At 39.4% G+C, this 14245-nt stretch overlaps 1 protein-coding gene across 4 annotated transcripts in view; it reads right to left on the reverse strand.

The window, feature by feature from the left end:
- TTC7B (tetratricopeptide repeat domain 7B) overlaps positions 1-14245 on the reverse strand; it is a 333472-nt gene that overhangs the window by 168236 nt on the left and 150991 nt on the right. For all 4 annotated transcript variants that reach the window (XM_036735890.1, XM_036735889.1, XM_036735888.1 and 1 more), the window contains one exon: positions 13614-13751. In XM_036735890.1, coding sequence (XP_036591785.1) covers positions 13614-13751 — 138 coding nt within the window. The remainder of the gene's footprint in view (positions 1-13613; positions 13752-14245) is intronic.

Raw genomic sequence — 14245 nt, forward strand, 5'->3', positions numbered from 1 at the left:
TAAATAAATGCACACATGCATCTGTATCACTTCCATCATTATATGGTTTTCTGGTTTTTCCAATAATTTTAATTAAAGATTTCTTTCCATATATAAATATGTATAATATATATAGACATGAAACATATCTATATATACATATAATGAAATATGAGAGGAAGTATGGAATCGAATATGGGTCAAGAACTGGCCTCAAACCCAAGAAGGCCTAGGTTCAAGTCCTACTTCTTACATATAGTGGCTAGATGACCTAAGGTTAAGTCACTAAATCTCTCAGGGCTCTAGGCAACTAAGACTTAAGTGTTAAAGAAAGTGTCATCCTGCATTGGCAGAAGATACTGCCTCACCTGGCAGTTCCTATACTAATGACATCATAGATCTAGTCCCTATCCCTAGACAAAATATGTCTTAAATTGTCAAAAAGAGAAATAATAAGCTTATCTCCATGGAGGATGGAATAAAAATTTTTATCAAACAATACAGGAAATGAACGCAGACAAAGTAGGTAGATTTTGCATAACATATCCAAAAGAAAAGGAAGGTGGGGGGGAAGGGGCAGAGAAGAACCACCATATTCATATCTGAAAAAAACCTGACATTCAAAGGGTATAAAGAAGTAGAAAAAATTTACAGAAGTATGACCCATTTCCTAGGAGGGAAAAAATGGTGGTTCTGAACAGTTCTTGAAGGAGGAGCCATAAATTCTGAGTAAAGTAATTGTTCACTCTCTTCAATTATTAGAGAAATTAAATTAAAACAACTTTAAATATAACCTCGTGCTCATCAAATTAAAGTCAGTTTCAAAATTGTTAAAAGGCACTGCTTTCAAGATTTTAAGGAAACAGATATATTATCTCACTGATGCTGGGAGTAAAAATTTGTGCAATCTTTTTGGAAAGTCATTTGCTAACATACAATAGATTACAAAATTGATTATGCCTTTTAAGCCTGGTCCCAATGACTACTAATCCTAAGGCTGCTATTAAAAGAGAATAAAAGAACTTTCTGTACAGATATATTCACAGTTGGTTGCTTTATAAAGGTAAACAGCTTAAAAAAAAAACCTTTTATATCCAACAACTAGGGAAAGGGGTATTGGGAACCACAAAATGCAAAGGTAAAGGGCACAGGTCTGCCTTGAAAAAATTCAACCACTAAAGCCTTCTTTCGGTCCAATTAGTGAGTTCATTAAAACACAGGTTGGGGTGGGCGAGATTCCTAGAGTCTGTACTATTTGTGACACCAATATAAGTGAGCCAGTTTTAAGAATCTGCCCATTTCAATGGTGGCAAGATGGCTACTTTTATACAGAAAGACTATGGAAAGATCTGGATGGATTAAGAAGTGTCAAGTAAGCTAATTAAATAATCAAGGTGGGCTGAGGTGGACCAGATGCCCCAGCCAAACACCAGAAAATCTGGGCTGTGTGGGGAAGTCCAGGGGCTTTTCCTTTTGGGGGTTCAGCTCCCCATCCCCATCAGTATGATAATGCAATTAAATATAATGGTGTCATAAAATGGCATATATGAAAAACACAAAGATATACAGAAAAAGTTATACAAAATGATGCAATATGAAAAAAGTAGAGTTAGTGAAACCTAAAGATATTGAAATACATTTTAAAGTAATTTCTTTGTCTCTATAGAAAGCTAAACTAATGAAACAGAAAAATCACAAAGGTGATTATTTGTATTACAATAGGATTCTTCACTTCACAAAGAGCTTCCCTGAAAGAGGGTGATCCCTTAGCACCCATACAGATTTTATATATCATTAACAAAAGATTGGAGGGGTGGGGGAAGTGTTTAAGGACAAAGGTAGAAACAACAACACACACACACACTAAGGCTACATAAAATAAACTAATAAAATATGATAAGTACACAGATGAAAAAGAACAGAAGGGGCCACAGACTAAAATGTTATTATTTTCCACTTAGTGTACTAGAATTATTTTTGGCAGTTTATGGTTTTACATATGATTTTACTCTTTATTTTGTTTATTTGGCTGTGCATTTTTGTGAAGTTTATATTTTAAAAATTTATTAGAAAGGGGAAAAGGTCACTCCATTTAATCGCATATACTCTTAGTTCTTTTGAATACATCCGGGATAATACTGTTTCATTTTGGACACATTTTCAAAGAGACCCCACCCAAAAGAGGGTGAAGGGACAGAAGCAATGTCGAATTAAGAAATGCTAAAGGAACCAGATGTGTTTAACCTGGAAAAAAAACAAGATCAAGGGAAGACTTGACAAATGCCCTCATAACATCTGAAGGGCTACATAGAGCCCTCCTGTGCCGCTCCAGGGTGCAGAGCTAGGGCCAAGGCGACAAACTTCAGGCTCAATTTAAGAACATTTTTTCTAACAGATGAAGGGAGGGAAAGGAATAAGCACGTATACAGCACCTACTCTGTGCCAGGGTGCTAGATGCTTTACAAGGATTATATCATTTGATCTTCACAACTCTGGAGGTATTGTTATTATCCTCACTTTACAGTTGAAGAAATGAGGCAAACATGGTCAAGTGACTTGCCCGGGGTCACAAAGCTAGGCAGTATCTGGGTCCACATTTGAACTCGGGTCTTCCTGCCTCCAGGCCCAGTACTCTATCCGCTGTACCACATAGCTGCTCTGATAGCATATTACAAAAAAAGCAAACAAGCTCCTGATGATGGTAAGGGCTCCATTAGAAATGTCTGGGCAGAGACAAAACAACCATGTAGCAGCAAACAAGAACATGGGGTGGAACCAGATGGCCCCAAGGTACCCCCTAACTAAAATTCTGTGATTCTGACTCACTCTAAGGTTCTAGCATAAATATGTCATTAAAAGAATAACAAAATATTATGAGTTAGATGAAACTTACTGGTCATCTAGTTGAGCCCCTTATCCTAGATAGGAATTTCTTATACAGCATTTCTGACAAGTGGTCATGCAGGCTTTGAATATTTCCAGAGGTTACATTTTGGATAACTCTAATTGTCAGAATGTTCTTTATATGAGCCAAAATATACCTTGATTTAACTTTCACCTAATAGTCCCAAATCCTCCCTCTGGAACCACAGCGAAAAGGTCTAATCTCTCTTTCATATGACAGCTTTCTGATATCTATGATAGCTATCATTTTCCCCTAGCCTGTCAGTCTTTTTTTCTCCAGAACAAATATTTCCAGTTTCTTCAACTAGTCTTTTTTTTTGAGGGGGGAAGGCAGGGCAATTGGGGTTAAGTGACTTGCCCAAGGTCACATAGCTAGTAAGTGTGTCAAGTGTCTGACTCCAGGGCCGATGCTCTGCTCACTGCACCACCTAGCTGCCCCTGGTCTTCTTATTAAGTGGTTTTACATCCACTCATTCTGTTTGTACTCCTTACTCTGACAGCAACAGTCAAAATACCTAAATGGGGCCCACCAAGTGCAAAGTAAGAGTATCCAGACTTCGTATTTATATTAATTCATATTTAAGCCTAAGACAACATTAGTTTTCACAACACCCGTTAGCTCACGTTGAACTTGAAAACACACTAAAAGTCCCAGATCTTCCACTGCTGTTAAGCTAGGCATCACTCATCCTTTCAAAATCACAGAATGTAGAGTATAAGAGGACCTGAGAGATCATCCAGCATTTGTCATAGAGGATAAAGTGGAGAGGGGGACAGCAATACCTACGGTGTAAGATGATAACAGTACCTGACCTGTGTCACTAAAACCACAGGTTCGGTCAGATGAGCTGTGTTCAAATTCTCCCTTTGCTGTAAGGAACCCTCTACCTCCTAAGGGAACCCAGTCCATTGGTGGCCAACTTGGACTGTTAGGGAGTTCTTTATTAGAACAAGTTTAAAGCTACCTCTGTGTACCACCCCCTCCCCCCATCTTCCCCACTGTGCCACCCGGTACTTCACACTTACCTCTATTCAAATTCTCTGTATCAGCCTAACAAGATCTCTTTCCCTGGATAATGTGTGTTTCACCAGCCCTGGAGTCAGGAGGACCTGAGTTCAAATTCAGCCTCAGATACTTGACACACTTACTAGCTGTGTGACCTTGGGCAAGTCACTTAACCCCAATTGCCCTGACTCCACCCCCCCCCCCAAAAAAAAAGGAAAAAAAAAGGAGATCATGGGTAGAGTTTAAAACACCAGGAAACGGGGTAGTAAGTAAGGTCATTGGACAGGTGAACTTTCCTGGTACACCACACAAGGGCAAACACAAGAATCTGCAATATGTGCAGCTGCCCTGTCCCTACTTGGAAATGCCTTTCTGTCTCTGCTGTTCATCTCTATATCTCTCTACTTACCATCTGAATTTGTTCAGAATTTATTGAGACATAGAATTTTCTCTAAAAAACTAAGAATATATCTACTATTCAATATTTATTACGTGCTCACTATATGCAATGTATTAGACTAAGAGCTAGAAAAGATAAAAATATAAATATAATCTGCTGCCTCATTTCCATCTGGCCCACTCTAATTTTGTTTAAACCCTGAACATATACGAGTTGGTGAGCAATAACTAAACTAGACTCATGTCTGAATCAGATAACCTTTAGTAACTCAAACAAAAGCCAAAAGAGAGTAAGGAAGGTAAAAGGGTAGTAGATTTGGAGTCAGAGGCCCTAGGTTTAAAACCTGACAGTCCCACACTACATGGAAGATGTCAGGCACAGTCCTTTAACTTCTCCAGACCTCAGTTCTTCCTGACCTATAAAATGAGGTTGCTTGACTCGATAATTTCTAAAGCCTCTCCCACCTCTAAATATTCTGATATAATGATCCTAGGAGGCCATAAAAATATTCTAAGTAATTCTCAGTGTTGCTTGATATCTTTAAATCCAGTGATATACGAACATTCCTTTAGTACAGGAACTGCATATAGGTCAAATATTATTGAGATTTTATATAAATGAATATATGTATATTATTTTAAATAGAAAGAATAAAAATAACATTTCAGTCTTTGTATCTGGTGTTATATATAGTAGACATACATATACCCTTCAAAAAAGGCTTTATAGCTTAGTACCACCACTGAGCCATTAATAGTCAACGGCAAAAATCCAATCTTTTTAGCAGCTTTAGTTCATTCTAAAAAAGAGGAGACAATACTTATGCTTTACTTTTAATAGCTTAGGTTGTCATGCCAACTAGAGTTGCTACTTAAATTGAAGGAGGAAAAAAAAAAGCAGGTTTTTCCTTCCTACACAAGCCTTTCAGCATAGTTCAAAATTAGTCCTTAAAACATGAAAAGTCATAGCTTTGGCAATATGATAAATATTATATGTTATGCATAAAACTGTCAGAGGACAGATGTGACAAGTGTTTCCTTAATGTCATCATACTTGTCCAGTAACTGGTTGAAAGGGGCCCTAAGTGGGCAACAGGCAAATTCAGCCAATCCTGCAGCCGAGTAAGAACTCGCCATTATGAATCTCAGCACAATGGATGACAGAAAGGGAACAACAGTGGTTTCTGTAAGAGACTGGATTCACTACTCCTGAAAACATAATATAGTCCTAGATGGTGACATCCAAAACACACCAGCCAAAAGGGGCCAACACGAAAAAAGAAGGAGTATTGTTGGAAAGGCAACATGGCAAAGTGACAAACGCCACTACCACATGAGGCCTGTGACGGCTTTCATGAGCTTTAAATAAAAAACAAAGGAAGCCAAAGGGCAAGAAGAATGTGTTAAATTGTTGGAGATGGAAGAGCTCAGACTTCAAAAAGAGAAAGAAAAAAACAACAGGGAAGGAAAGGTGGATGCATGAGAAAAAGGAAATAAAAGGAAGGCCAATCCACATAGAGCAGCAATCACACAACTGTACGAGGGGTTATTAATGGCCTGAATCATATCAGTAGGTGACAAGGGCAAATGTGATAAAAGGATTATGTGGTAGACTAGTATATAATAGGCACGAAATAAATATTTAATCAGTCACTAACTCGAAGAATATGGAGCTGAAGGATATCTTGACTGTAACACAAACCCAAAAGATAAAATAATTTGGTGTCAGTTATAAGAGAAATGATACATGATGAAAGAAGAAATACAAAGGAATATGAAGAGGAATTAGCATTCAAAACACAGAGAATTTTAACATGAAATCTTTTCAATTTCCCTTTGAAAGCCACTGTCCAAATAGGACATGGTGGTGTGTATAACTGATAAAATATTGCAAAATTAGAACCTCTCCAGACAGAACTTATGGAGGAACTAGTGCCATGGCTGGAAAAGTCACTTGGTGAATTGTGGGTAGAGAGTGCTCAGCTTAAACATATACCTAATCATGTTTATCTGGGTACACAGTGGGAATAACTGGGGGCCATGAACATTATACTAAGCAGCCACAGACTTGTTCCAAACTAGCGTCTAAGTATGCCTCAAAGCTCTGCTTCCAGAGAATGGACACAACACAAAATGGGTAGAGGCAGGGTGTCAATACAAAGTAATTGATATGCTCTTCTTAATAAATCCTCCACTGAAGTCCTGCTATCATTCCTCACTATATAAATAGATGGTGAGGAGGAGGAGAGGAAAATGGGCTCCAGGAGGAGTTCCGGGAGGGCAGGGCCCATTCTGCGTTCCCTTTTCTCTCCTCAACACCTACCACAGAGCTGAGAACAGCGCAATTCTCAAGGAGGTGGGGAGATAGAATCTAAGAACGATGCTGGGTTCACGTAGGTCATGCCAGTGCAATGAAAGCCTGAGCTAAGTTCTCACCAAGCTGGAACAGCTCTGAGTACAGGCCTGGTGACAGATGATATGTCAGTTATCTGAGGACCAGCCTAGCTAAATCTGGATGCTGATTACCAGAAGGTAAGCCACCCACCCACCCAGTGATTAAGTTTTTTGGCCACATCAACTGAAGAAAAGTCTCCATTATGTAACTGAAGGACTGTAATCTTAACATACATAGAGCCCATAGCAAAATCACAGATCCTTTAAAATATTAAAGTATTTTAAGAAACATGGTAGAGCTTATTATCTCCAAATGAGCATCATCCCTCGCAGGGCAGTCACTTCCAGAAGGATTTCATGGATTAAGCTGTCTTGGAAAACTGCCTTCAATGATGATTTACAAGCCACACTTCCCCCCTCCAATCAATTTCATTAAAGTCAAATCTGTTTTGGGAGCAAAATGAGCCTTTCCCAGCTTAATCCCCAACACGTTCCCAGACTTGTGCCGCATGAATTTTGTTTAATATAGTAAAACAACAAGAAAAACCTACATTTAACATGGCACTTTTAAGGCTGACAAAGTACTTTCTTCATAACATTTCTATGATGCAGACAGTGCAAGTCTTAGAGATGAGAGCCGAAACTCAAAAAAATCAAAAAACAAACAAAAAAAGAAAAAAGTGACCTGCCTACATATATGTCTACACAGCCAGAGCAGAGAAAAGTAATTTTTAAAAAGCAATTCCGAAAATGTTTTGATAATGGCAGCACTGTAAAAGAGGCTCAGAGCTTCCCACAGAAATTACTATGAAAGGGCCAATAATCTTTAATATGCATATTTGAATACATTTATTTAAAAAATCAGTCATATTATTTCTAATTTACACAACATACATGCAATTGAAAAGAGGACCACCACAAGGATAGAAAATAGTCTAGAAACGGCAGGACCAAGGAAAACTGGTAGCTGACACCATTATTTCACTTGCTCCATTCTTAAAGCTAATTCAGGGCCATCTGTCACTACCAAGGTCACATATGGAATCAGCCTTATGGCATCTATTCCCACCAGCAATAGATCTAGAATACCCAGATTTGTACCTGTGGATTGGGCTCTACAGATACCAGCAGCTCACTCGTGATCTCTCTGGGTCTCCTTCCCTTTCCAAACTGAGGCCCAAACCTGGAAAGGAGTATTACTCTGGACAATTCAAACCTTAAGAGTCTGAATATTATCGAGCTTCCCATACCAATTCCATATAAGAAAGACCACACACAGGAAAGCAGGGTAAGGTAGGAATAATAGAATAATATCTAATGTAGGATAATACTGAAAGACGGCTTGAGTGTTACCAAACCCCGCCTTTCATATGTAGAAAACTGAGGCTTATAGGAAAAGTGGCTTGACTACAATCAAACATCTAAACAGTAGCAAATCAAAGTTTGGAACTTAGGTCTTCTGATTACAGACCTGTTCTCTCCACTACCCCCTCAGCCACTCTCCATAGCTGCCTTTGCCCTCATGTTGGTTCAATGGGGAGGACTATGAAGCCTAGCTGACAGGGACCCAGTTGGGCATCAGCTGGATTATCAGGCCCTTTAAGGTCAAAGGGAGACGCACACTCCTCAAGCTCACAGCCCACAGTGAGGTACAGGTCTGGTTTTTGAGGCTTTCTACACTTACCCTGGGTAGCTCCTTTAACCTATCAGGGCACCAGGAGACTCTCTAAAAGTATAAACTGCAGAGTACGTGCCCATCTACGTTGGTATTTCCTCATTGGGAGTTTCCTATACCAAAGAAATCAGACATTCACTTCCTTCTTCCCCTCCCCCCCACCCAAAACAAGTGAGTAATTAGTGAGTAAGTAATGGAAATATTACTATACCCAAAGTATGAAAAGTTAAAGGACTTGCCAGCCTATACGTATCAGAAGCAGGACTTGAACACAGGCCGTCCTGGCTTTGAAGCCATCTCTCTAGCTAGGCAACAAGACCATAAGCATTTATTAAATGCTTATTTAATAAATAATTTATTATAATCATTATAATTATATTGTATATTATAATTATATATAATTATATTATATATTATAATTATATATAATTATATCATACATATCATATATTATAATTACAATTATATATAATCATTATAATTATAATAATTATTAAATTAAATGAGGGGTGGGGGGGAGTCACTGAGGGGAGGGAGGGATCCGAGGGCAGCAACACACAAAAGGAAGTTAAAAAGGCGGTGTGGGGGAGAGATGGTATCCACACAGGGACATGATGGTAAAGTTCATGAAGTCATGCTGGCAAGGTCAGAAGAGAGGTCAGATTTTCCTGGCAAAATCCAGGAAAATCACTATGCAAAATAAATACAAGGTAATTTTGGTGGGGAACACACTAGCAGTTGTGAGTTCAGAAAAAACCACACCTAGAGAGAGGTATTTGAGCTGAGCTTGGATGAAAATAGGGATTCTAAGAGGTGGAACAAAGAGGGATGCATTCCAGAAATGGAAGTCAGCCTGTGCCAAGGAACAGAGATGGGAGATAGTGACACATGTGAGGAACAAGAAGAAGGGCAGTTTGACTGGCAAATGAAGGGGAGGAAGTAGAATAAGGTTGGAGGGACAGGGACAGGTTAGAACCAACTTGTGATGGTTTTTAAATGACAAGTAAGAGAATATATATTAGATCCTGCAGATAATAGGGTATCCACTGGGGTTTCTTGACCAGGAGAATGAAGTGGTCTGACTGGTGCTTTGGAAACATTCCATTGATAGTTGTGTTAAAGATTAGAGAGGAAAGAGACTTGAGGGAAGAATAAGTGGGAAACAATGGACAGAGGGAAGGGGAAAATGTGAGAGAAGTTGTGAAGGTGCAGCTGACAAAACTTGGCAACCAGCTGTGTATGTGAGGTGAGAGACTCCATGGTTAGGACCTGTGTAACTGGAAAACTGGCTGTATCCTTGGAAGAAATAGGGAAGTTTTGAAGAGGAGTGGGGCTAGGGGAAAATATAATCAATTCTGTTCTGGACAGGTTGAGTTTAAGAAGCCTATGTCCTATGTTCTATGTTGTCTCATAGGCAACTGGTGATGTAGGCCTTGATGTACAGATTTGTGAGTTACCTTCACACAGATGACAATTAAATTCATGTGAGCTGATGGGGTCACTAAGCAAGAGTGTACAGGGAAAAGAGAAGGCACAAGATGAGGCTTTGGACTACACCCATATCTAGGGAGTGCAATATGGATGATGATCCAGCCAGGAAGATTGAGAAGGACTGGTCATACAGTAGAAGAACCAAGATTTGGCAACTAAGAGATCACTGGTAACCTCTGGAGAGCTGAGCGATGATGTCAAAAGCTAAGTTAGAAAAAGGTGCTAAGTAAGAGGAAAAGAAGTGGAGAAAATGAGAGCAGACAGGTTTTCCTTGGACTTTACCTGTGAAAGGGAAGAGAGATACAGGACAATGGCTTAAGGACACCTCTTTACAAATTTCAAGATTATTGCTAGTGGCTGAGCAACCAAGTCCAACAGTTCTCTCAGTAACTAGGGAAGTTATTTCATCTGGACATGGTGAACTGAGTTTATTTAAGAAAGTCTCACCCTACTCACTTTGGGTTTCAACCCCAGTAGCCAATGTAACCAGTTAGAAGGCTATAACAATAGACTAGGCAATGGTTTAAACTAAGACGGTGGCAGCGGAGTGGAAGAGAAGAGCATGGAAGAGGCAGATTCAAGAGATACCATCCAAGCAGCATCAATAACACTTGGCAATCAATATGTGAGAGTGAGGAAGACAAAAGAGTCAAACATCATGCTAAGATTCTGACCTGGGTGACTAGACAGGAGGGAAACTTGGGGAAGGGCCACGCAGAGAATAAAATGATGAGTTTAGCTTTAAAAGTGTATAGTTTGAGGTACTGTCAGGATAGCCACATGAAACTGTCCAGAAGGCAGTTGGAGGTTTGAGACCAGACCTCTGCAAATAGAGTAGAATTAGCTATATAGACCTGGGAGTCATCTTCAGTCATGGAAGTATATGAGATCACCAATGGAAAGCCTGTAGAAAGACAAAAGGGCCAAAGACAAAACTTGATGGGATGCCTACCCCGAGGGGATAGGAAAATACAAAATCAACCAAGAGGAGACCAAGAGTGAATGCTTAAATAAGTAGGAAAATGAGGAAAGAATAGGGTCACAAGAACCAAGGGAGGAGACGGTATCCAGAAAATTAAAGTCCACAGAGTCCAAAGCTACAACAAGATGAAGCCTGAGCAAAACCCATCATATTTGCTAAGAGTTTACTAGGGACTCTGACAGTTTCAATTGAATGGTAGAAATGGAAGTCAGACTTCAAGGAGTTGAGGACTGAATGAATAGTTTAGTAAAGGAAACAAAAGTAGATTATTTTTCTAAACATTTAGAAATGAAGAGAAGTGATACTGTAAGACAGTAAGTTTCAAAGAATAACAACATTAAAGGATTGCTTTTTCTTTGTTTAGGGGAAGATCTGAGCGTGTTTGTAGACAAAAAAGAAAGATGTAACAAAGAGAGAAATGAGAGGGAAAGGGAGAGAGAGGGAGAGAGCGGAAGGGAGGGGGGAGAGGGAGGGAGATGGGGAAAGAGAGAGGGAGAGGGGAAGAGAGGGAGGAAGAGGGGAAGAAGGGGAGAGAAAGAGATAGGAAGGGGGAGAGAAAGAGATAGGAAGAGGGAGAGGGAGAGAGAGAGAGAGGGAGACGGGAAGAGAGAGAGGAAGAGGAGGAGAAGGGGAGAGAAAGAGAGAGGAAGAGGGGGAGAAAGGGAGAGGGAGAGGGAACGAGAACAATGGAAGGGGCAAGTTCTCTGAGGAGCTGGAAGGGAAATGCATTAAGGGGACAGAATTGTGGTTTATGCTGGCAAGGAGAGAAACCTCAACTACAGCAAAGAAACAGAAGTGAAAAAAGATTGAGCTATGGAAAGTGAAAGATCAATAAACTAAAGATGGATGGCCTCAGTCTTCTCATTCGACCTCTCATTTATGACATTTCTGAAATTCAGAAATAAGAGTCATCTTGTAGAGACTTTCAGGAATACCAAAGACTTCAATAAAAGATATAACCAACAAGATACCCAGTAAGATAAACACTTTTAATCATTTAACTATGGAGGTAGAGATGAACAACACTTGTTCATTTTAAACATGATCCTTTCATGCTCAAGAACTAAGTTTATGAGTTAGGGAATCTGAGGAAAATTGCTAAAACATGACTAGTGAACTAGTCAACAGACTGTCATCACAAGATGGAAACTACACTTGACAACAAAATGAAAAATCATCTTGGTGAAAACAAGTTCTGCGTATTCAATGCTAAAAGGAAACGCCTGCCTCAGCTCTGACCTTCTCTCGGTGGAATGCTGCTAAGACTACAGCGTCTCCCTCAAATCCTTTGGGAAATGAAGAGAAGTCTTTATGCAGGAAAGCACTAAGCCTGCAAAAAGCAAGACAGGCACCTCAGACTGAATTCAGATGCAGAAACAATTAAAGCTTTAGAAAGTTTTTGTAACTAACTACCATGTTAAAACTATATTCAACAATAGTTTGAAACTAAGAGATCTGGGAAATTTTTCAATGGCTAAGTTAGAAGCCTCTTAAAAGATGTTAGATGCCAAGAACCTAACTATGAAGCAACCTGACTGATAAGGGCATATTACATAGATAGCCATCTCCACAAGACGACTTTCTACAGGTAAGTACAACTTTCCTTGACGTTACAGAGAACTGCCTTGATCAGAGATAGTATGTGGGTCTATTGAAATCACCCTGCAGAAATCACCAGTTATAAAATGTTCTTGATGGGGAATTATAAGGGATTCTCTATAATGCTGAATAGCTCCCCAGGCAGAACACAGCACATTCCCAAGGATGGCTTTAAGCCCAAGGACAATGAGTCACAACTGTGTCAGAGGCCTCTGACTACTGATTTACACAGTCACAGATGTGATTTTTTTTTCCCCAAAGAATGGCTAACCATGATTTTGTATAATCAAAAAAACAAATATAAAAAAAAACCTAAGCTATGCAAGGCTCATCTGTTCTCCTTCAGCCTGTTTCATGTGTAAATACATGGGAGGGATCTTAAGGCTGCCATAAAGGAGAAAATTGGATTTGATTCACTCTGATATTTTGTTTATGTCTTCCTGTGCAGAGGCTAGGGTAATGGATGGAAAATTTAAAAGGGAAAAATAAACAGAAAAACTAATTATTTTCAAAATACAGATTTTTTTTTCAAAATCCCAGGGAGAAAAGCCAAAATTACCTGAGAATGTACCTAGCTCATATCTAGCCATAATGGCATTTTGGTGCTTTGCTCAGCATGCAAACTGTACTAACTGAAAAAAGATTCTGAGCTATGGAGGATGAAACTGTACTATCTGAGACAGCAGCAAACTAAGATTAATCATCTTGTCCTGAAATATAAAAACTCAAAATTCTATGCAGAAGTGTTCAAGAAAAGCTGAGTAACTATGTAACTTGCTGACAAATGAAAAGGTCGTAAGACACTCCAAGCTGATGACATGGTTACTTGTGTGTTCTAAGATCCTGCTCAATACTGTACTTTGCAGAACCTAATCTAAAAACACCATGCTTTTAAGTGCCAATCTTTAGAAGCTACGTAATAATGTTTTTTCAAAAATTCCATCTCAGATGAAAACCTGTAATACACAGTCCAGAAAGTCCCTTGACTATGATGGAAATTACTCTGGAAGATGCATGTGCTTTAGATACGGTAACCTTCACTCCAGCAGAAACCATACGGACTGGTGGGGTTTGCTGACCATCATACGTATTTTCAAAAATATCAGTTTAATCAAACATAAATACATATCATGGCTTTCAAGGTTGCATCCACTAAGGGGACGACAGCAACTTAGGAGCCATACCTCTGACAGCATTTCATATTGGCCTCTTCTTCCCAATGCTATAGTCAATAGATCATAGACCACCGAGGCACTTTGTAAGCTGATGATGCGGTCACTTTTGTGCTCTGGTATCCTGCTCAATACAGCATCCCGGTTTGCCTAAGGACATCAAAAAGAAAAACTAAGGTCACTACATACATTAAATAGCTACTTGCTGTTTATAAAAAAAACTCTTCACATAAATGCTCCTAGAGCCAACAATATACAGATCAGGTTTTGGAGCAAATGAGGAACAGGAGGTACAAATTCACCCTTGGCAATTGAAAGCTGGCCATTATAGTACAAAAGTATACTGTTCTGCACAAAAACACCAGGATTTCTCATGTTTGAACAATGAGGCTGATTCAAAAGGCTGCCCATACCTAAATCAAACATCTACAGAAAGCTATTTAAAGCTAATACAAAGCAAAATTATTTCCCCAGATGCATATATGCACCTATGGAATCCTTACACACACAGTATTGCTTTAGGAGAGCAGAACATCCAGTAGCCGGATTACTGATATCGAACATTTATTTGGCACTTTTCCTCTAAGGGAGGGAGAGAGGGGAGGTAGAAAAGGAAAGAGGAGGAGGGAGGATTCCTGACTCCC

This window comes from Trichosurus vulpecula, chromosome 8 (genome assembly GCF_011100635.1).
Source record: "Trichosurus vulpecula isolate mTriVul1 chromosome 8, mTriVul1.pri, whole genome shotgun sequence".
Lineage (NCBI taxonomy): Eukaryota > Metazoa > Chordata > Mammalia > Diprotodontia > Phalangeridae > Trichosurus > Trichosurus vulpecula.